Genomic DNA, 23,743 nt, shown 5'->3' on the forward strand with positions numbered 1-23,743 from the left:
TCATTTCCATAACTAACAGCACTGCTTGATTGAAGCAAGTGGTTCCCATGGGTTGTGTGCTGCTTAATTAGTAGTCAACGCTTGTTACAACAGACCCTGACAACCTGACAAAAAATGTCCATTTTATCCGAAGTCCGTAATATCCAAGACGCCTCACTTCCAATACTTTCGTTGCAATGTCTGACAACGTCACTGCAGAGAGTGAGTAACGAATGCAGTAAACGAATGAAGTAAAAGAACAAAGTAAAAAAACAAAAAAGTCACAGTTTCACCTGCAAGGCAAAGCATAGATTGTGATAGCAAATTAAGGAAGATAAGTGCAGCAGCAGCAGCGAGCAAATTGACATTTGTGCTGTCTCTCGCTTCAATGCGAACTAACCATCGAAAGCACAGCACGTATGAAGCTACCAGCACTGAGCACACTTTGTCCACATAGCAGATCGCTTTGGAGCGATCATTTCGGCAAAAAGATTTTCGAACCACCCATACCCAGGCCACTCATGTGAAGCAAGAAATTTACTGAAATAATCGAAATTCTCAAACTAAAACACGTGGAAAAATTGTAAACTACGACATGCACACAACCTACAGACATGATAGCTCTCGGATTTTAACTTGACTATACAAGAAAACATGATTCTGTTATGCGAAAACACAAAGAAACCTTTTTTCCAGCATTTCTACAATTCACAGACCGGCCGTGGCATCCGCCATTTGCGCGCACCGGTGCAGGGGTGTCTCGGGGGCCACGTAGAGGCATGCCTGGTTTCTCGCAATACCTCCAGCTGGCGCTCACCTCCGCCACATCGCGGCCCACGCAAGAGGCAGCATTTCTACCATAAAGCTCCCCCATGCATAGCGTTTCCCAGTAAACGTTACGGTTACATACACTCCAGTTGCCAGGAATCATGAGAAGCAGCCAGGGATCTTTGAATGCCATCCGGTTCCATTTTTAAAGGTGAAGCTTAAGCGTCCTCCAAATTTTTCACATCGCAGATCGCTTTCAAGATAAGGCGCCCACGCAACCACACCGTTAAAAGCAGCCACCAGAGTAGAACCCCCCCTGCCTCCATGCCTCGCATGCGAAAGGCGCACTTCTGCCCTGCTTTCCTGCCTCCCTCCCTCGAAAAATATTGAGCCGCGATAGTCGGCTGACCCTCGCAAGTCAGTTGCCAGCCCGTGTCGACACGACAGAAGTCGGTTTTAAACGCCCGATTTTGATAAAAATTGCCTATAATTTCGTCTGCTGTAGTGCAGTCTGTTAAAAGCGAACTTCATGGCATTAATAAAATAGATAGAACAAACTAAGATTGAAATATGGTCCGTTATATCCAAAAGTCTGTTGTACGTGGGTCCGTTATCATGACACTGCATTGGACACAAAAATAACTTCGTTATGTCAGATAATTGTTATAAACATAGACGAAAAACGAAAAAAAAAAACATTATCTGGCTTGTGCAGCCGGATTAGGCCAGAAAAGGACCAGACAAGGGTTTTTGACCGTTGGCATCCTGCCATGCCAATACGAGGCATGGGAACTGCAATAAATGGCATACACCCGGTCTGCTCCGACACGTCAGCTTGCTGATTGCTGTTCAACTAAGCCAAGCTACTGGCCAAGACGAGCACGCCGCCGTCAGACTTTTCGGACACAGAGGGAACTGCACACATACCTGTACTCTGCTACTACGGTTGTCAGTCTGCCCCATGCATCTGATCTCAAGCTTGATCGTGAATACAATCTACGAGTGCAGACTTATCGACGGTGAGCTCCCCACGCGTGCTTGTCACCGGCCACTCCGCTGGCTGTATTACTTGGCCGACTAGGCCTAACGAATACTGCTTCGTCGGGAGTCAGCAACCAAAGATGCGGCATCGTGAGAGTTGACATGAAGCAACTTTGTTCATGGCCACCATCTTTGCAGCATCACGTGCAAGGATGATGACAAAACACCATGCTGCATCCAAAATTTCAGTTATATTTCCATTGTACATTGGTGCTAGGGGTAGGTGGGGCATGCAGCAGGTATCTGTATAGCATAACAAAACAAGGACACAAGAAGAAACGAAGATGAAGACTGTGGGCTCACAGTACGTCTCCGCGCACGGCGTCGCCAAGTGGCCCCCGAGAAGTGAAGCCTCACGACGCGGCACGACGGCGCACGGCGATAGACCCACCGCAGGTTCGAGCACCGAGCCGAAAGACCTGGACGGCTCTGGCCGTACGCATGGGCGCTCTCCCAGGAACACACGGCGTCCAGGACAGTTAAGGCGTTTATTGATCCCCAATGGCCAACATGTGCCAGACTGCACCCAAACACACGGAGTACACTCGGCGCCCGCGGTTCCCGATGGCGAGGAAGGCGGGGTACACGCCGCGTCGAACAATGGTTTACGCGCGCGGGCCGAAATGCGTTCGCAAACGCTACCTAGCGCTTCCCGTCACCGACAATGGTCTGCGACGGTTCGGACACGCAAAATGTGACGCACTGAGCACCTGCGACTACCGCAAGGGCGGAACGCAAAGCCACTCAGCAAGCCACACTTACGCAAGCTGACAAAGCACGTGAACGTCCCCAGGGCGGGGCGTTGGGGGACGCAAATAGCTGGTCGCTCACGTACCTTGCAGCTTGCCTCTCGTGACCGGCGCTCGCCCCTGTCGCAGCCCGACTCCCCCGCGCACGGCGATCGTCCCCAGTCGGGGCTTCTTCCCTACGTCACGCCCCACGACCCAATCGCAGGGCCGCGTAGCATGACGTCACGGGACGCGGCCGCGGCGCCCGGGGAAAACGGCGCGCGGTCGAGGGGTAGGCATTTGGGAGAGGTTTTCCTCGCAATGGCGAATAAGTCCGGAGCCTTAGGCACAGCAGCGACTGCGCCCCGGTAGACCGAAGGACTCCCACATCCCTCTCCCCTTAAATGTCCCTACCAGCTGAGAAATAAGCCGGCGGCATGTAACACAAAGGAAAAGTCCCCTGTATCAGCCAGCATTAGATATTGCAAGGACGGCTACCCTCCTGCCTCCGTTCCAGCCCTTAAACACATATTAAAGAAACGAGAACAATGTAATCAGGGCAGATACACTAATAGCATAGATATTTAACACGTACAGCAAACCCAGTGAAAATCGCGCACAACCATATAACTCAAAGGAAAAACTGTACAGCACACTGCCACAGAATACCCCCAGAATAAATGTAATATCTGCTACACGAACACACACACACACACGCACAGAGACAAACACTCGCAAATAAACACTAAAAAAAAGTTAAAGAACCCTAGGCAGGTGGGCGCCGTCCGCGGCTGCGTCCGTTAGAGTCAGCGTGTGCCCCTAATGAGGATAGGGCACTGGGTGCTGGCACCTCTCCACTCTGCGCTGCGCGGGCCATGCCTTCACCGAATGGGGACGTATCAGAGGGGTGCCGATACACCCTCCTGGCACGTCCAGGTGGCCACACTCCGTGTTTTTGGACTGGTCTCCGTAGCTGTGGCAGGCGGGACAGTCGTTGGAGCAGGGAGTTTCCTTGTGGCTGGAGCGCCTGGCTGTGCCACCCAGCGCCGGCGTCGGCTGCGGCGGCGGCTCCTAGGGGCGACAAGGGCAGACGGCTTGTCCATCTTGAGCGCGAGTGCGCTGCAACTCGAAGCTACCGACGAAGGCGACTGTCGAGACAGAATGACAGCGGGAAGTCAGTTCCGGGCACCGGCAGCAGCAGTGCCAGCAGGAGTAGTAAATGCTGACGCCAGTCGTTTTCAAGAAGGAGCGAGCAGAGATGGGGGGCACAGGATGGAGGGTCGCGAAGCCAGCTGGACGTGGTTTTCGTCCCCTTTTGCACGCGCACACACGAGGCACCCGCGACACGTGCCCTTAGGGCTTGCAACGGATTCGGGCGCAGGCAACACCAATGTCTGAGGCGAGAGGGGTAGCAGCGATGGTGAAAGCCAGCTGGACGTGGTTTTCGTCCCCTTTTGCACGCGCACACACGAGGCACCCGCGACACGTGCCCTTAGGGCTTGCAACGGATTCGGGCGCAGGCAACACCAATGTCTGAGGCGTCCAATGTCTCAAACCTTCCCCTCATCTGACGCTCCCGTGGTCGCACGCCCCCGCTTTCCGGACACTTACGCGGCGAGTCTCAAAGACGAGACAACAAAAGGATGAGGGCACCAAGCGCCCCTCTACAGCTACGTACAATGGCGATGCGGGGTAAGAAGCGGGGCACTTTGAAAACAAGGCTATGCACACGAGGAAGGCTAAACCTATTATTCAAGCAAGAAGAAATACAAGCACTGAACAAACGGGCAAACTTTTTGACATCTAGTTAGGGCGGGCTGGAACCGTGGCGCGCTGGCCTCTGTGCGGGAAATCCCGAGAGGAAAGAAACACTCGCTTGCAGAGGCAGAAAGCAAGAGTAACGCGTTTCTTTTACCAGAAAGGTCTGGCAACGCGAGGGCGAATTCACAATGGTGGTCGTCGCCTGAGGGGGTATCGATGCGACGGCCGAAAGCGGTCGGAAACACCGGACGTGCTCTGTTCCCCGGAACACCCGAGATCGCTGGGCTCCGGCGCCGGCTCGACTGGCCTGCAATGGTAGGCTTTCAAGTCGGCAATATGAACGCGGCCCCTGGTTCTCCCCGTCTGAGGATCCGTCAGCTCATACACAAGTGGTGAAAGTCGTTTCTCCACTTGGTAAGGCCCCAGCCATTTAGGAGCCAACGCTGCGGAAAACCCTTTGCTGGCGTCACTAAGAGCATGGTTGCGTTTAAGCACCAAGTCACCGACCTGAAAGCAGACGTCGCGATGACTCTTGTCATACTGAGCTTTCTGCTGGGCTCGGGCGGCTCCCAAGCTGTCCCTTGCTCTAGAGAAAGCGCGGGCAAGCCGGGAGCGAAGCTGCGCTGCGTACGAGGAAAGGTCCCCTGGCGCATTCTCAACCCCTGCTCGGCGCTGCGTAACAATGGTTAGCGGATTCGCCAGTTCACGGCCAAAAATGAGGAAAGCGGGGGAGAAACTTGTTGAGCGGTTTTGCGCCGTCCAAATGGCGAACGCGAGTTCGTTCACGTGGTCTGCCCAATCCTTCTGGCTCCTGGCAAAGGCCGTGAGCATCGACTTCACAGTACGATTAAAGCGTTCCGTGAGGTTGGCCTGGGGGTGGTAGGGCGATGTGAGGCGATGCTCGATCTGAAGGGATGTACACGTCTCACGAAACACCCGAGAAGTGAAGTAAGACGCATTGTCAGTAATCAAACGCTCCGGAAATCCAAAGCGTGTGAAAACTTCCATTAGCTTATCCAACACTGCCCGAGCCGTCACCTTGCGGAGCGGAAATAGCTCCACCCACTTTGTAAAGTGATCGACCACTACCAAAAGGTGCTGAAAGCCCTGTTTACTCTTTGGAAAAGGCCCAATTAAGTCGCAGGCAGCAAACTGCCAAGGCCGCTGACTGTCAATCGGCTTCATTAAACCCGGCGGACGGCCACCGCGAGATTTCACCGTCTGACAGACGTGACAAGTCCGGCAATAACGGAAAACGTCGCGCTTCATACCAGGCCAGGTGACAGTGTGGCTGAGTCTTGCAAAGACCTTAGAGCCACTGAGGTGTCCAGCCAGCGGTTCATCATGAGCGTAGTGCAAAAGTGCGCGCCTCAGACTTTTCGGTATCACCACCTTAAACGGGTTAATTGATTCATCCTCGGTAGCGATATATCTAAGCACGAGCCCATCGTGGTCCAGCAGGTAGGAATCTTCGGAAGTACCAGCAATAAAAGCTGGCCCGGGTACTTCTGCGCTCGTTGCAACACCAGCAACGTTACGGCGCTCCGTTTCCGCTACTCTACCAGCAATTTCCTTGCAAAATGAATCCTCCTGCTGGGCCTTTAGGAGCTCTTCTCGGCTGAAAATAATCGCGGTCCCTCCAGAGTGAGAGCCGGTTCCATTACTTCCTTTTGGAGATAGTGCAAAGGCCTCGTTCTCCGGTGTCGTGGTACGCGGCTGTCTTTCTGCGGCTAACTCCTTCTGCACCCGTGCGAGAACATCATGCGCGGTGACATCGTGTTCATTAAAGGCACAGTCATGAACGGTTAAGTTACCACCAGTGCCGGTCGATCTATTCACAACGCTCCCCTTTGGCTCGTTTACAACTATTCCCCCCACTGATGGAGAACTCTCGTCACCGCCCGGCTGTACAACGCCGAAAACCTCTTTTACCGCAGTCTCCTCTATAGGTGGGGACCCGAAGACGGTCTCCCTCTCTTCCTCGGCCACTTCACCGCTCGCACAGGCGGGCGTGTCGGCGGCTTCCGTCTTTCGCCGCTCGCCTCCGGCATCAGCCGAGTGGGGAAGCGGCGCACGCGAAAGCGCGTCTGCGACGACGTTCGTGCTCCCCTTTCGGTACTGCACCGAAATGTCGTAGTGCTGTATTAGAAGTGCCCAACGTGCCAGCCGACCCGCAGGTTCTCGAAGCCTCATGAGCCAGCTGAGCGCGCTGTGGTCCGTCTGCACGACGAATTTCGTGCCGTCTAAATAGACGTCAAATCTCCTCAGTGCAAACACAATCACTAAGCACTCCTTTTCCGTCACGGAGTAGTTCTTCTCCGCAGGGAGCAGCGCCCGACTAGCAAAAGCCAGAGGGTGCAGGACACCATCGAATTCCTGAAGGAGGACCGCCCCCAATCCCAAATCGCTCGCGTCCGTCTGAACGACGAATTTCTTGGTCAGGTCAGGCAATCTGAGGCGAGCTGTCTCGGCGATGGCTCGGGACAAGCCGCGGAATGCCTGCTCCTGCTCCGGTTCCCAACGCCACTCCACAGACTTCCCCAACAACTTTGTCAGCGGTGCCTGGAGTTTCGCACAAGATGGAATAAATGACCGGTAGAAATTGGCCATTCCGAGGAAGCGGCGGAGGCCGCGTACATCTTTGGGGGCGGGAAAATCCAGGAGAGCCCGGAGCTTCTCCGAATTCGGCTCAATGGAGCCTCCTCCTAGGGTGAACCCCAGCAAGTGGACTCGAGTTTGCGCCACTTGTGCCTTTGCCGGATTTAGCGTCATGCCCGCTGACCTGATCCTCCCAAGTATGTCCCCAACGTGACGTATGTGCTCCTCAAACGTTTCGGAATAGATCACGATGTCGTCGAGGTAGCACATGGCATGGGACCATTTGGCATTGCCCAGAACCCGATCCATTAGCCTCTGAAATGTGGCTGGGGCGTTGCACAGACCAAATGGCATTCGCTCAAATTGAAACAGCCCACGATGGCACGTGAAGGCGGTCTTTGCTCTGTCCTCGGGTTCCACCTCTACTTGCAAGTAGCCCTTAGCAGCGTCCAGAGTCGTGAAATACTTCGCTGAACCTAGGCTGCCCACAATTGACTCGATGGTTGGCAACGGATAGGCATCTTTACGGGTAAGTGCGTTCAGTCGACGGTAATCAACACAAAGGCGGAAACTGCCATCCTTTTTTGGAACCAGGACGACAGGAGATGCCCAGGGGCTATCGGAACGCTTGATGACACCGGTCGCCAGCATCTCGTTAAGCACACCATCGATAGCCTGTCTCTTGGACAGGCTAACCGGCCTGGGGTTGCACTTCAAAGGACGCGTATCCCCAGTCTCGATCCTGTGGCGTACAAGGTCAGTGCAACCTGGGTCTTCTGTGAACAGGTCGTCATAGCTGAACAGAACTTCGGACATGTCAGATTTTTGTTTGAGCTCCAGCCCTACTGCACGGGCGATCAAAGGGTGGAACAAGCCACCTCGCGCAGGCACGTCTATCTGAGCGGTAGTGCACGCAGAATACTGCGCCAGAAAGGGCTCAACCCCCTTATCTAGCGCGCCGTGCGGGCCCGCCACTCGCTCGGCGGCGACACATGCCGGAGGGTCAGCGAAAAGCCTCAAAGGGGACAACGGTCCCACCCTATAGCCTCCGTTCGCAATGTCTACCACTATACGGGTCTTACGAAGAAAGTCACGACCCAGAATCACGGGAACACTCAAGCCAGGCAAATGAATGAAGCGATGGCGCCTCGTTCGACCATCCCAACGAACAGACAGCCTCGCTGCCCCGCCTGCGGGAACGGAGCCGCTGGCTAGGTTAAAAGTTGCTCGGCATTCGCGCAAGCGAACAAAGCGCTGCTGCAAGAGGGTCAAAACGTCGTCGCCAAACAAAGACGCACTGGCCCCTGTGTCGAGGAGTGCGGCAAATTCGCGACCAGCAATAGTGACAGTGACGAATGGGGCGAATGCATCCGCGGGAAAGCCCGCACGACACACGGAGGGAGCGACAATCACTTCGGTCGGACGTGCGTTCACGCCCGACCCCCATCCCCGTTTCCCTGCCGGAGGGTGCGTCTGGGGCAGTAACGAGCAATGTGGCCCAGCTCACTGCACTCAAAACAGCGGGCTCCGCCGCGCGCATTCCTGCGGTTGAAAGCACTCTGCCCCGGTCGTCCTCCTCCGCCCGCTGCGCTGCCCTCAGGCCGTTCGGGACCTGCGTCTTCCGCTGGGCGCGCGGTGCTGCGGATTGCTTGGCGTATTTGAGGGGGCGGATTGGGCCTTTGCTCCGCACTGGCCGCGCTCCGCGCGTATGCATGAGGATCCAAGGCGCGTTCGCTGATTCCCAAAGCTTGCCGGTTTTCAAAGCCCACCGCAACGGTGGAATGCGCGGGCGATTGCTGTTGGCGTGAACGGAAAAGGATTCCCGTCCATGCACAGCGCGGCTCTAGCGCCTCGCTTGCGGGCGGTGGAGGGCGGTAGGCACGCATGGCCAGCAGGTCGCCTTGTATACGCTTGGCCTCGGCGGCCATGTCCTCCAGATCACGGAACCGACTTCCGCGCAGGTAGGCCGCAAAGGTTGGGTGAGCCTGCCTTATCACCCTCTCGACTCTCTCGTCGCTGGAGGCCGTCGGCTCCGCCATCTGGAACAGCTCCTCCATCGCTCGCACATACTCGAGGAGTGATTCGTCCGGGGCTTGTGTCCGCAACTCGAGCTCGCGCCGCATTCTACGATAGTAGTCGACAGGCAAAAATTCGTGGCGGAGAGCCGCCTTGAAATCTTCGAGCGTCGTTGCGCGGTGGCCGGAAAGCCTGTACCACTGTGCTGCTCGCTCTGTAAGAGCAACGGGCACAACCCGAGCCAGCATTTCGCGGTCATCAAGCCCCACAGCTGCCTGATAGTGCGCCAAACTGTCAAGGAAGTCTGTGACACTAACCGCATCCGCGTACCCGCGATATGTGGGCACTGCCAGCTTAACCACCGGCTGCGAGTGCCTTGGCGACTCCAAGGAAGTCCGGAGGGCACTCGAAAGGGACTCAATTAGTCGCGTGGCTTCGCCAAGCAACGCCCTCGCGTCCGGTGCGCTCGTCTCATCAGGAGCGTCTGCAGGCGGGATTTGGGCAGGCTGGGGCACCTGCAACCCTCCCCTCATTTCGGTCAGCGGTACCTCGCTCAACCCTACGCGACTCGAGGCCACCTCGCCACCTCGCACAACGGTGCTCGCGGCAGGCGGTAACCCCCTACTCCCTCCGCGCTCGCCGTCGGTGGTGGAGGCCAACGCCGCGAAGCTGCTCAATGCGGGTGGGGTTCGCGGCAGTCTCCCCTCTTCCATGGCGGCAAGCTCATCGTTGCTTATCGCTGCATTGAGAGATCCACGCCCGTCGTGGAGCGGCGTGGACATATCACACGCATCTGGTAGGTTTGCGCCAACTAAGCTTGCACTCCGTGGTTCGTGCTCTGGGAGTTGAGCTGTGCCTCCACGCTCGACACCAGCATCGGCTGAGTAATCGAACAGGGCGACATTCGCGAGAGTCGTCAACAATGACGACTCCTTGAAGCTGGAAAACATGGCACGGCCGGCCGATCAAGCGGGTCTCCGGCTCGTTACGCACCGCAGCAATGCAAAGGCAGTTAGCGCCCCACGTTGGGCGCCAAAAATGTGGGCTCACAGTACGTCTCCGCGCACGGCGTCGCCAAGTGGCCCCCGAGAAGTGAAGCCTCACGACGCGGCACGACGGCGCACGGCGATAGACCCACCGCACCTTGCAGCTTGCCTCTCGTGACCGGCGCTCGCCCCTGTCGCAGCCCGACTCCCCCGCGCACGGCGATCGTCCCCAGTCGGGGCTTCTTCCCTACGTCACGCCCCACGACCCAATCGCAGGGCCGCGTAGCATGACGTCACGGGACGCGGCCGCGGCGCCCGGGGAAAACGGCGCGCGGTCGAGGGGTAGGCATTTGGGAGAGGTTTTCCTCGCAATGGCGAATAAGTCCGGAGCCTTAGGCACAGCAGCGACTGCGCCCCGGTAGACCGAAGGACTCCCACAAGACAAGCACTTGTCTTCGTTTCTTCTTGTGTCCTTGTTTTGTTGCGCTATACAGATACCTTTCAATGATGACCGATCAACAAGCCCGTATCACTACCCTCATGCAGCAGGAATCGTGCATGTCGAAAAAAATCAGCCATCTGAAAATTTGATTGATGACTGTACTTAAGATTTTTGCTATCAGAATAAATATTTTTAGGCAGATGCAAACAAAAATTTGCTTTGCTATAACTGACACCGTGCCGGATCCTGCATTTTTGATTTCGTCATAGCAGGAGAATACTTGACTGAAATAAAGTATGACCAAGCAAATTTTATACTTGCTTCCCTACATTCGTGTGTGTTATATCAAGGTTCGATGGAATCCTCCCGAGACCCCTTGAATGTTTTATTGCACAGTGCCGTTAACTTTTCTTAAATCTAAGTAGGGAGCGATTAGATAACATATTCACCTCAGATATGATGTCTAATGCATGTAGAACTGTATGAAAGTGATTTTATAGTATTTTTGCCACTAGCTTTGAGAAAAGTGTGCTTTAATTTAATACAGGCTACTATGATGGCAAAAAATAACCAGGAAGTATGTTTAAAATACTACAAAAATGCAGGATCAGGCATCAGTATGGCAACCCACCACATGAAGTTTAATCTTCACTTCTCCATGTACAGTGTGTGTCACCCTTGTGTAGAGCGAGCAAATGGCAACTGCCGGGGTGCTATGGAGCCAGCCAGCAACGTCTAATGGTAGTAGCTGGGCCAGGCATTAGATGCTTCGATCGAGCCCAGCAGCTACCGTTAGAAGCCCCTGGCTGCCTCCGGAGTGGCTGTTCCCACGCTCTACACAAGGGTGACGTACACTGCACTTGGAAAAGGTGCTTCTGGCATTTAACACTGGTGTTAAAAAAGAATAAAAATGTTGTTTCATGTTTCATTAAGAACTGACTTGAAAAAGTGATTATGCCCCTAAGCTGTCTTCACCTCACAGGAAGATATACAAGTAGAGAGAAAGATAAGAGAATGCAATGAGCAGGCTGGGAACTGGCACCAAAAGGAGCACAACCTCTGCTTATTCAGGAAGGGAGATAGAAACACAGAAATTGGAAGACTGCTTAAAGATTATCCATGAACACATTCTGTACTATAGATGTCCCAATGTGTTATTAGAGTTGTATTATTAAGATATTATTAGAGTTGAAAGGTCATTAGTATAGTAATTAATTAACTAGTAACCAGTTCGTTGAACTACATACAGGTAAAACTTCACTCTAGCATATCAAAAACACAGCTATGGATTTGGCATAAAGTTTAATGCACTTAAAACAACATTTTGAGGTATCAAACTCGGAATAGCACATGATACAATAGGCATTATGGGGTGAAGTTTACCAAAACATTGTGCCATAAGCTCGTTGCATTGGCACGTATAAAAGTATTAGAAAAGAAAGTAGGCTCACTCGTGGTATGCAAATTCTAAAGCTTCAATCTCCTGGTTCACAAGGGATGGGCTGTAAGGGTGTTCTTCATAAGGCTTCAGGAACTGCAGCACTGCTTTCCTCTGAAAGGAGGCCGTGCATGTAGGGATTGAACATTGTAGAGGTGGAAGGCTTTTCAGATTAAATGCCAACAACAACGAGCATACAAACGAGCACTGAAGAAATCTTGGCAAAGCTGCAGGGCAGGTAACAGTCTAGTTTTTCTATTAGCAGCCTCTAAATAGCTCCTTAGAAGACCACACACAAATTTGGTGTCTAGTACACACATCAGCGCAAGCATTTTTTTTTTAGTTTTGATATCGAAACATCTGCTTTTGCAAGCCTTTAATTATGTATCTACTCGTATTTCAAACATTAAATTTTGCATTGCAGCTGCTCTATATAGTACACAAAAGGCTTTCTATTAATGCAGCCCGAAAGTTCCCTGCGGTTGATCTTTATTAAATGCAATGAACACAATACTTGAACATAAACCACAATTGCTAATTATTAGGGAGTTAAAGGGACCCTGAAGTGATTTTAATGGATGTGTGCAAAAGAGCCAAGTCGATAAGGTAGGTACTTCTGATCATTAGGAGACAGAACTAAGTGCGCTGCTTAAAGCATGCAATTTATCATAATGTACATTGCTACCAATTCCAGTGCCACCACTCCTCTGTGTTTTCAGCCGTTCCTTCCCACACCACATAGCTTGGGCGAGTGATGACACTTGGGTAAGCTATTCGACTGGCTACCCACCTTAGCTCATCGGGAATGCTTGAAACATTCCGCTGCATTAAGAGTATTTTTACTGGTATATATATGCATAGTGATTTGGGTGCCCATAAAAATAAGAACACAAATGCAACAAATCTGGATGTTTCTTAAAAGCAATGGCCCACTTCTGGATGAAAATGTACATCATCTGCTATAGCTCTTAAAATGGCAGCCAATGGACACGGAGGGGTTTGCACATTAAAATAAGAGCAGTGACATCTTCTTTGAAAGCAGGAACATGAATGATACCAGGCGCTGTATTACACTCATCTTGCACTGCAAGTGTATGCTGGAAGTAAACTGCAGTGACTACACACTGTATGTCAATGTCAACACCAACCATCTTGGTCAACACAGCGATTACCCACAGTTATGAAAAGGAAGGCATATTTAATGGTACCCGTAGGTTCCGCATTTGTCAGAGAGTTAAGTTTTGTATATGATTTGCCAAGAAAGATAGCAGAAAAGCAGAAAGATCGACCAGACAGTCGCCATCTTGAGTTAGACTTCGGTGTAGTGGAATGGTGTCTGCCTCCTAAATTCCCAATTTTAGATGTAGTACTTCCTTCTTTATTATATTATTAGTGAAAATATCATAAATAGCTCATTTTAACACACTCAGAAATTAGCGGCAGCACTTTCTTTTTCTGTTGATGGCTACAGAGATATCTTATGAGCATAATATAGAGACAATCATAAATGTACATGCTAGTATATATTTTCATGTTATCAGGCAAGTATCAAACTGAAATAATACCAGAAATAGCTACTTTGTACATGACATATGTGCTTGCAGCAATGCGGCAAATGCTGCAGCAGCAGCCAACTCTTTTTGCTTTATGTCGCACCAAAAACAATCAAATGCCAGTTAACGTTGTGGGTGGTGCCAACCCGTTTCCATCCGCCACGTGCAGTGAGTTTTTAAATTTTGCTCCATCTAGTAACTGCATTGGAAAGAGACATGGGAACGCACTCAGTTCAAATCAACTGGAAGTAGGCAACACTTGCGTCACCACTTGGTGGAGGCATCCCGCCTTCTCCAAGTGGTGCAATGGCCGCACCAAGTAAAAGTCGATGGGAAATGCTGCAGCTTGAGGGGGAGAGTAATATTTAACCACTGGTACCTGTGTTACACAAAATTTTTGCAAAAACCATTCATTTAGATACACCCTAATGTCTCTAAGAGGCAAAAAACATTTCAGGGAGCCTTTAACATGCATGGCTCGAAGCTTGGTGAATGTCATCCTTCTGATAGATACAGTGGACAGCAGAAGTTGATGCTCAAACACATTGAAAAGAATTATTTTGGGAAAAATTAAATTGCCTCATACATCAAACTGAGATAGGAATTTTTACTCATCAAATATGCACCTTTTCTTTCTTTTTTCTTTCTTTAATATTCTGCTGCACTGGAAGATTCTGTTCCACTTAAATACATGGTAAAAAAAAAACTGATGAGTCAACCAAGATTTAGCACAAAAAAATGTGATACAAAATGACACCAAGTCAAGTTTTATATGTTAAAGTCAATAAACATTCCAAAAATTACCTCTATTTCTGGGAAATTCCAAAAGACAATTGATCCTTCCCTAAAAGTAAAAGGAGACATGTTACATAAATGCCACACATATATGGTATTTATACATTTTAACATCATCTTTTAATTTCATGTAGGAAATTTCTATGAAGTGTACAATGATCCTGCCTTATCGAGTTTAACAATTTAAAGGAGAAAAAAAAAAGAAAAAAGAAGTCTAGCATGAACGCATTCTACACTTAGATCATCAATCAGTCACAGATAAAAGGTTTCATCTATTCAGTATTAAAAATTCACTCAAAAAACACGCTAAAACCTTGAAATATATATTTTCATTTGCAGAAGTTGTTTGTACAAACCCATTTAATGAGTATGTACTCTACTTACTGGACTTGAAGAGCAAAATGCAGTGAGATAGTAATGATTATCTGAGACCTGACAGTTGCATCACAGGCACCACCACTTTTGCATACATGCTAATCAATAACTTCTGAACACTTTAGAAGTCAGAAACCAAACTGCTCATGCGAAAAAGCTGCTTCCTTTATAGTCTGTCCAGCTGCAAAGCAACCTTCACAAGGTTGATTTTTTTTCTGACATCTTTGATGCACGATTCCAATTATGGTGCGAGCTGCTTTCTCAGGATGGTAATTACAACGGAAAAGGAAAGAATACTTCCACAAATGCGGTACACAGAGGCTGCCTGATTCACCTGACGCTCAATACATATGCTTGGCATTTTGTTCAAGACCTCTGTTGTGAGAAAGACCTCACTGATACAAGCAAGAAAATGCAAATACTCAAAAGGCGGCTTAGATATTCACCCACAAAAGCAGCATTTTTTTCTGTCTTATCAGATACCTTATAGCTTATACGAAATGAAAGTAACTCTTCCAACTGCGTTATCGGCCGGCCTTTCAAGCGGTACTTTCACCCAGTGTTAAAATAAAAGAGAATGCACCAGCAAACATGGGGGGAAAAGCAGTTAATTTTACAACTGCAAAGTTCACAATCCAATTCAAAGCTGCATACCTGGCTCACCTAAAGATGAAAAGTTCTCTCAGTTCCTCATTCACTTGGTACTTGGCAGAAGCATAGAGAACATCAGTTAAATCTTCAGAGATGACCTTGTCTTCATACAGGCCTTGCTTCTTCAATGCATTCAAGATGGATGTCAGATTATACTCCTCGGCTGTACTGTATGCTACAGCTGTCAGTGAACTCTATGAGGTGCAAAGAAAGTACAAAACTAAGTTAACACTCAATAATCAGGACAAAAAAATGGGGATGCTAAAAAAAGAAAACTCTGTACATTACTGTCCGACTAAGTACAATTTTGCAATTCTCAGTTTTGGCATAATGCTTAACCCTTTAACCCACAAATTAGTTCTGGAAAAATGTACCAAATTTCCCGAGTGTCTTAAAGGGACATTAAAGGCAAATATTAAGTCAAGCTAAAGTGATAGATTAGTGCTCAAGAATCTCTAAGGCATCAATATTATCGCGAACAGAGCCTTAATTATCGAGAAATTGAGGCAAATACAGGACATGGTTAGAATCTCCCGTGGGACATTCAAGTACTTGCCGATGACGAAAACACTCCTCAGTTAAGCTTTGTCACCAGTACTCAACTATTCGTTGCAAAAACATCCACCTATTGTATTACAAGACGAAGTAAAGTGCAACTGGTCCAGTTCTATGTCATTTTTTAGAAAAAAGAACTCACTGAAGTTACCCTTGACAACGAGAGAGGCGGTCAACATATTTTATTTTCGCTCGACTCCGCGCCGCCCATGCTTTCGCATTTCACTAGTTTGGCAATCGCATAGTGGTGCGCTTTTTTTTGCTGGCTCGCGAAACGATGCGACGGTTGTGGGATCATTCCCCACCTGCGGCAAGTTGTTTTTCCATCTACTTTCATTCCCATTAATTTATTGTTTCTTTATTTAATTTATTAAGCACAAGTAATTTCCCTATGTTGTCCTTCATGTCAGTGTTTGTTGGCTTCTCGTAAACTAAGTCCTTTCTTGGCGCAAAACAAGCGTTGCGAGGTTTCTGGAACAGTATTTAACAGTCTACGTTGACTTAGTATTTGCCTTTAGTGTCACACTGAAGAGCAAGAAACATAGCTGCATTCCTAATGACACACTGAGACAAGAATACACAGTAAAGCAGACTGCTGGTCACCAAACACAAGGAGAACATTATTGAACGGCAACTCATATAGTGTCTGCTTCTAGCATCCCATGTTCTTGCACATGGTTTTGAATAAAGGACACAACCAAAGCATTGTTAGGCTTTTTTTTTTCTTTTCTTGGCGCGAAACAAGTGTCGCGAGGTTTCTGGAATGGTATTTAAACAGTTCATGTCGACTTAGTATTTGCCTTTAGTGTCTGTTTAAGTAGTCATCATTTTCTTTATGTAATTCTGATTCTGAAAATGTCTTACGTGTTTGCTTTCTGGTGAGAATAACACAAAAAATTAAATAAAGAAAAGCTGCTCTTGAGGGCAGCTTTGCCTTAATACTGACCTTAAGTCATCTTTGGCAGTGGGAGCAGCACAACATTGGGCTGAACGAGTATGACTCGTCATTGGCGATGTTGGTACAACCCCCCCACAACGAGTGCAGCTAGTGATTAGGGGCTAGCGGGTTAATAAGCAAAAGACAATCCATAACATATGCACAGGCAACTGACCGCAAGTTACCAGACTTAGTACTTATTCACAGTAGAGCAGTGGCATTTATTTATAAAAAGGCAGAGAGGTCGACCAGAGGTTGTGTGCTTTAACCTGCTACCTTGCACTAGGGAAGAGGAAAGGTGAACGAAACTGGGATGGATGATGATGACAAAGGTAAGGGTGTGATGATGGTACTCACCAACAGAGCAGCACATAAAAAGATCATGACCTATACTGTTACTGCAGTATATCAATGGGGCCAGGGACTCAATATGAAATTCTCTGAGAACAGCCTAGCATCAATTTTTGCCATAGGAGAGGATCAAGTCTAAATGAAGTTAAAAAGATGAGGCTGAAGTGTAAATGAGAAGAGGCTAAAGCATGTGCAGCATGCGTACTAGTTCCACATAAAAGGAAACAAGCCTGAAGAACAAGAATAGTACACCAGAAAACAAACCATATCTCTCAATGCTACTGTTCATTGCTCGCAACATTTCCATCCGTTGATAAAAGTTTCCCTATGTCTTCCCTCTCTTTAGTCCTGTAGTGACACACCAATGTTATCAACTATGAAACTGGGAAAAGAATACATAGTATGGCAGTTTACAGAACGATAGCGTGACATGTGTGGCTCATAACCAGCCCTAAATAAATCACAGAAAACACCAGGCAAGCAAGACGTTACAACTGTTAAGTGTCAGTGCTAATGTTTAAACTTGCGTGAACAACAACAAACAGCATGAGCAATAAGTTTTTTTCTTGTTCTTTTTTTTATACACTTTTATCAGGGACCTTTGACAATCCCCACAACAACAAAATGCTTTCAAGCATTTCGCCATCGCTTTTTCTTTGCTCATCAACATTTTTCCAAGTAGGAAAAATCATTTATGTATCCTTACAATAGGTATTGAGAGCAGTGGCAGTACATTTAAGCCCACAGCTTTTCATGCCCACCCCAGTTGTGCAATTTCAGAGCAACAAACATGTTCTCTATTGCACAATGGATGCTTATACCCATGTGCTCTTGAAGCCACTGGAAAATGCGCACTCCTGCAAGAGAGCAATTTTGTAGTGAGCCCGTATGACTACTAGGAACAATAACTAAAATGAATGGAAATGATGAGTCCACATTGTTTAAATTTTTGTGCATGCACCGACACGCACTAGCAGCCAGGGAAGCAAGCCCCACAACTTTACACTACGTGGTAGGCCAATGGCCATGGCATTGCGCAGCCGAGCTCAAGGTTTTGACCTCAGCGGCAGTGATCACATTTTGACGCAGGCAAAATTTTACATGAAAAATGCCTGGGGAACTTCATTTTAAAGAACCCCAGGTGGTTAAAATTAACCTGCACGCCCCCACTATGGCCTGCCTCATAATCAGATGATGCTTTTAGCATTTGAAGCCTCAGAATTTATTTTTTAGCCCCACACACAACTTCAACCACAGCAGCAGTATTCAAGCATCTCCTTTGTGTCGTGTACAATATAGTGTTGAAATACTCCACTGACCAGAGGTTCAGGAGCAGGCTTGTTTCTTGCAAGTCTCGTTTTCATTGGCAGCGACGACAAGCTGCGAGACATCACCTTGATGCAAGGCCATAAATACGGATTTCGTAAGGACACCATGTACGATCTTGTGGAGTCACCTAGTGGTAATGTTCAGAAAGTCAAATAATGAGAAACTTGTCAAACATATTCTGGTTAATGCCACAGCCAATATGTTCATTGGTGAGGCATTGGAACTATGCCCTATACTATTACTGCAGCCAGCACTGTTTTTTTAATCCATAAGTGGGTCTGTGTTTGTTCCAACATCCATGTAGAAACAGACTAAACTACAAGGTCACAATAGCACTTCTCATTTCTTTTACTTGCATAGTTGCAAAACAGAGCTTGTTTCGGGCATATAAATGAATTCCTAATATGCTTTACTAAACAAGTTTCATCTCTTCTCAATGGTGAAGCTTAAAAACTAAGAGGCTCCCTTTTGCCCGATTATTTTTTCTAACGTACATACAGTTTGTGCACTGCGCAGACGTTGCAGTTGGAAAAGACAATCATGCTGCGCTCCTTAGCTTACTATTGCTAAAATAACGCTTATTAACACTTACCTGGCAATGATGCGGCATTCCTCGGTCCCCCAAGACACAATAGTGCTCGTCCGGCAAAGCGTACCAATCTTGCTCTCGCCATTCCTGGGGAAAAAAGAAAAAGATCACAGTGAAACCACTATTACGCTCCTCAAATAGATACAATGCGCGACGCTTGTGATGTTCGCGACCTGCAACGTTCATACACATTCTTCTAGCGCTGTCAATCACCACGAAACCGCTTACATTAGTTACGGCAAGTTCGCCCTCATATAAAACTACAAGGCACGTTCGTTACTCTGAGAACTACTTAAAGAACAATGCACGAAGGACTTCGGAACATGTCTGCAAACGGAAACGCGGGTAAGAAAGCTTGTCAATCTCAAAAAGAAATCGACAAGAACAACAAAAAAGCAAGAAATGCCACTCACTTTGTCCTTTCGCTGATTGCGAGAGCAAATATGCGTTTTCAAATATGACTAACACATAAAACAAAATAACACTGCATTAACAACCTCTGTGTTAACTGCTTGTTCTGAAAGAAGTTGAGACGATAAATAAGTCGGAAAAATCTCTACGAAGCATGATCACAAGCACACGATACCGGCATTCACATTCACATGGAGAGATCGTTTATTGCCTGGCTTGTCTTTGGCTTTATATGGCTCGTGTAGTCTTCGGACAAGAAGAGATCAAAACAAGTCGAGAGAAGCCAAATCGAAAACGCAGCAAGCTCTAAATTTCTGCGGTGCGGAGCGCACGTGCGTGGTGGTTTGTTGTGTTGTGCCAAGTTCTTCAAATACTCTGTGAAATGCGTCCCCTCACGAGCGAAGAAACTCGAACATTTTTCGATAAGCTCTCCAAATAGTGAGTCTTAAGCACCATTATGTGATGATTTTGCTTGCAGATCTAACATTGTAATTCAGTATGGCATCCTGCGTCATCTGCTCGACATTGAAACTTTGCTGACGTTGACTTCCTTGCATTTTTTTTTTCTTTACAGCATATCCGAGAATATCAAGCTTCTCATTGACAGGCCAGATGGTACTTACTGCTTTAGGCTCCATAAAGACAGAGTGTATTACGTAAGGTAAGCATGAGAAACAGATGCATGCAGAACATGACTGCACTCAGATTCGGACGCTCACACAGCACACGCCGGGTTATTGTTATGTTTACGCAGCGAAAAGATCATGAAGCTGGCCAACAACGTTGCTCGGGAGAACCTCATCAGCATGGGCACTTGCTTCGGCAAATTCACCAAGTCTGGAAAGTTTCACTTGCATATCACCGCCTTGGACTATCTGGCTCCGTACGCGAAGGTGAGTTTTGGGCGATTTGCTGAAGCTGCAACCATTTTGGATGTCAGTGATGCGTCCGCCATACTTCCTGTGCATTCTTCTGCGATCTATTTTCTTTGCGAACACTGACGGTGCCGTTCCCTTGTTGTCTAGTAAGTTCAGTTAAACTGTGGTAACGCGGCATTTTACAGCAAAAGGTCTGGCTCAAACCAAGCGCAGAGCAGCAGTACCTCTACGGCCACCATGTGTTGAAGTCTGGTCTGGCAAGAATCACAGAGAACACCAACACATACGACGGTGTTGTTGTCTACTCCATGAGTGACATTCCCCTGGTAAGCACAGTGATTTCATTACTACCCGCCGTGGTTGCTCAGTGGCTATGGTGTTGGGCTGCTGAGCACGAGGTCGCGGGATCGAATCCCGGCCACGGCGGCCGCATTTCGATGGGGGCGAAATGCGAAAACACCCGTGTGCTTAGATTTAGGTGCACGTTAAAGAACCCCAGGTGGTCAAAATTTCCGGAGTCCTCCACTACGGCATGCCTCATAATCAGAAAGTGGTTTTGGCACGTAAACTCCAAATATTATTATTATTATTTCATTACCGGATTATCTCAAGCGTTCGTTTGTCTACACGTGCAACAGGAAGCGCCCTCAATATAAGGACAAAAAATATTCTAGATGGCCTACATCTATAGGTATGTAGTGGAATGTATCATCACCAGTGTTAATAATATTCAAGAGAACAGACTGGTGGGCTAGTTGGTTCTGCATAATTTCAGGCAAAGTGCAACAAAGCATGACGACAACAGAACGGATTGAATACACAGTGCTATTAAAAACTGAATTTTTGTTGCACATGGTTACCACATATACACAACCGTACAACAGGCCAATATCACAACATAGATTTCTTTTCGGCAAAATCATCCACCATAGGCCGCTACTGCGGTAGGAACATGATCTTTTTTTTTTTTTTTGGCAGCGACACAGATAGGCAACTTGCAGAGTTATCATTTCTAATAGATTCCAATGCCTCGATGATCTTCCTAGTGACTTGATCTGGGTTCCTCGATATCACTTTTGATTTGTGGAACAAGGGTTTACAGCCACAATGTGAGCAGTGCGTGGCTAGATGACTAGTCTTTACCAGATTATGAACATTGTTCGAATGTACCTGTAAGCGATTATTGAGGCCTCTTCCCACCTGACCGTATGTATTCCTTCCCGCAGTCTAAAGGGATACAGTACACCACTCCATCCACGTACAAAACAAACACTTCTCAAGTGTTTTGTATTGCAGTCATGGCACCTCTTTGTAAGATGGTTAACTTTTGCACACAAGCTATACAATTACAAAGGAGCTGAAAAGACAGTGTCAGCGCCAACACGCGTCCCAATTTTTGGTGCAAGTGTGGCATAACCGTCACTTTTTTGCTTCTGCTCTGTTGGGCAGCAGAATCCGGGTGATCGCGTTTTTTTAACATACTGCCAGCCACTGCTGTCAGTATTTGCAAGCCAGCTATGCTTAGAGGCGAAACTTAGCTTTCGAAGCTTCTGTGCACCAGAGGATGGTGGGATTTTAGAAGAGCATTTTTAAAACAAAGACTAATGATGCCTCGCTTAACTAGTTTGGAATGTGCTGATTAAAATGGTAGAATGGCTTTCTTCCCTCGGGGCTCATAGCACCAACACACATGACTGTTTGAGAAAGCAAGCGCGAGATTTAAAAACCTAATATGTGGTAACCATGTGCAATAAAAAGGTGTGGCTGCTTTTTCATCAACTTTCATTTCCCTTTAGCTAATCATTTCCACACTTCAAATAAAAACTAATGAATACCCCCATGCTTTCCTTAGCTTCATTACCAGTTGTCTTCATATGGGTGTAATTAACAAAAACTGGGCCTTCATAATGGGGACGATAAATGACACTACATCTCACAAGTTATCACATCAGTGGTGTGCTGTTGTGTCACTGCTTAGTTAAATATACATCCATTTTCTCACAACTATGTCTCCCAGCTTGACTTCGGTGACACAACAGTGAAACCTGAACTAAAGACATCGCAGGGGCCAGTTTTTCAACTAAGGGACTTGTCTTTGTCAGGCCCTGCCATTGGGGCCTCATGTGAAAACTGTTGATCGCTTCAAGTCTCTGTCTAACTGTGATCCGTTGCCTTGTTTGGATTACAGCGGAATCTATGGTTTGTGTTAGCCCACAAGCAGTGAGAACCAGCTGCATGTTTCAAATACAAAAGAAGGCTTGTTTGTTTGACACCACTAATCTGTTTTGTGGCCCTTCTCTTAATTGCTCCCAAATTTGTTGCCTATCACATTCTACAAGATCAAGTGTATCTGAGTGGGATATTAAGACATGCTACATAAGCTGTTATCTACTTAATGGAGCTGTGTGAAGTCTTCAACTTTGCCACCTGTATGTCACTTGTTTGTTTCCAGAGTAACACTGAAAAGAATTATGCCGATTACCTAAACTAAGAAGTGACTTCTACTGGTTCACAGTATATTGTGATTACCTCTGATGCATTCTCGAGTGGTTAGCAGTGCCTGTCGAACCTGACCACTGGTGTAATTTGCAAGAATATAATGTCTGCGCCACATCATTCTCCATTGTTTACATTGCTCTGTGTGCAGATTGAGAGAAAAAAGCAAAAATGCCAGGATTCACCCTGGAGCACGCCTTCACTAGCAAAGCTCTCACATACATACCTATGGCACCACGAAATATGCTGTATCAATGTTTGCTCAGAGGAAACATCTTTGATTTTTCCATGCCACTGGTTGAAGTGAAGCAATTGCCAATGCTGCAATCACGACATGCAAAAATTTATTCCTTTCCATTTCATCCGTCTTTCAGGGTTTTGGTGTTGCAGCAAAGTCCACACAGGAGTGCAGACGTGCCGACCCCATGACCATTGTTGTGTTCCACCAGGCAGATGTGGGAGAGTACATTCGCTCCGAAGACACGCTCACATGATAAGCTGTCATTATGTTTCATCCTAAATATATTTCAAGTTTACTGTGCCGCCTCATCTTTTGTTCCTCATTTTTCTTTACTCTTCTAAACAAGTGGTGCAGTAACTGATGCGGGAGGCTGTGTAGGTGCACTGTTACGGGCAAATGAAATGCAAACAATGCAATCCAAACACAGACCTCAGAATAGATTGTTTTTGAGGCAAGTGCATTAATAGGAAAGTTGACTTGAATCCACTTGGAAGTGGATTTGATCTTTTGTGATTGTTGTTGTTAAAAGCACACTCATATAATACTTAAATCATCAAGCACAAATATGAATATACTTCACTAAAACAGCAGCCCTGCAGTTAAAATACTTTGCATACATTGTAAGCATGCTCTACCACTTCAGAAGGCTGCAAGCACATACATACGTAAGCATGAAAGGATGAGCATTATCAGCATCACATATGTACTCTCCAATACGTTGTACCAATAAATTGTCACATTCGCACTTTGTCTGCTGGTATAAATTTTGTATTCTGCCACAAGAAAGTAGAACTTTGTCCAAAAGATGTGCTGTACCCATTTTGT

At 47.6% G+C, this 23,743-nt stretch overlaps 2 protein-coding genes across 2 annotated transcripts in view; one reads left to right on the plus strand and one right to left on the minus strand.

Moving 5' to 3' along the window:
• Positions 1–19,513, minus strand: part of LOC135912560 (required for meiotic nuclear division protein 1 homolog) — a 32,582-nt gene extending 13,069 nt beyond the window's left edge. The window contains exons 1-6 of the mRNA XM_065445037.1: positions 19,306–19,513; positions 18,896–18,979; positions 18,294–18,430; positions 15,144–15,325; positions 14,115–14,154; positions 11,771–11,871 (exon numbers count right to left, since the gene is read on the minus strand). Of these exons, the coding sequence (XP_065301109.1) occupies positions 11,771–11,871; positions 14,115–14,154; positions 15,144–15,325; positions 18,294–18,430; positions 18,896–18,977 (542 nt within the window). The 5' untranslated portion in view covers positions 18,978–18,979; positions 19,306–19,513. The remainder of the gene's footprint in view (positions 1–11,770; positions 11,872–14,114; positions 14,155–15,143; positions 15,326–18,293; positions 18,431–18,895; positions 18,980–19,305) is intronic.
• A 72-nt stretch (positions 19,514–19,585) lies between these two features.
• Positions 19,586–23,226, plus strand: LOC135912563 (60S ribosome subunit biogenesis protein NIP7 homolog). The gene is made up of 5 exons (XM_065445047.1): positions 19,586–19,741; positions 19,878–19,964; positions 20,058–20,196; positions 20,367–20,507; positions 23,052–23,226. The coding sequence occupies exons 1-5, from the start codon at positions 19,686–19,688 to the stop codon at positions 23,169–23,171; spliced, it is 543 nt and encodes a 180-aa protein (XP_065301119.1). The 5' UTR covers positions 19,586–19,685; the 3' UTR covers positions 23,172–23,226.
• Positions 23,227–23,743: the final 517 nt, after the last annotated feature.

This window comes from Dermacentor albipictus, chromosome 2 (assembly GCF_038994185.2).
Source record: "Dermacentor albipictus isolate Rhodes 1998 colony chromosome 2, USDA_Dalb.pri_finalv2, whole genome shotgun sequence".
Lineage (NCBI taxonomy): Eukaryota > Metazoa > Arthropoda > Arachnida > Ixodida > Ixodidae > Dermacentor > Dermacentor albipictus.

Excerpts from the sequence above, each read along its gene's own strand:
- LOC135912563 (XM_065445047.1), top strand. The coding sequence starts at position 19,686 with ATGCGTCCCCTCACGAGCGAAGAAACTCGAACATTTTTCGATAAGCTC. Across the intron at positions 19,965-20,057 it reads GACAGAGTGTATTACGTAAG|CGAAAAGATCATGAAGCTGG; the intron begins GTAAGCATGAGA and ends ATGTTTACGCAG. Across the intron at positions 20,197-20,366 it reads ATCTGGCTCCGTACGCGAAG|CAAAAGGTCTGGCTCAAACC; the intron begins GTGAGTTTTGGG and ends GGCATTTTACAG.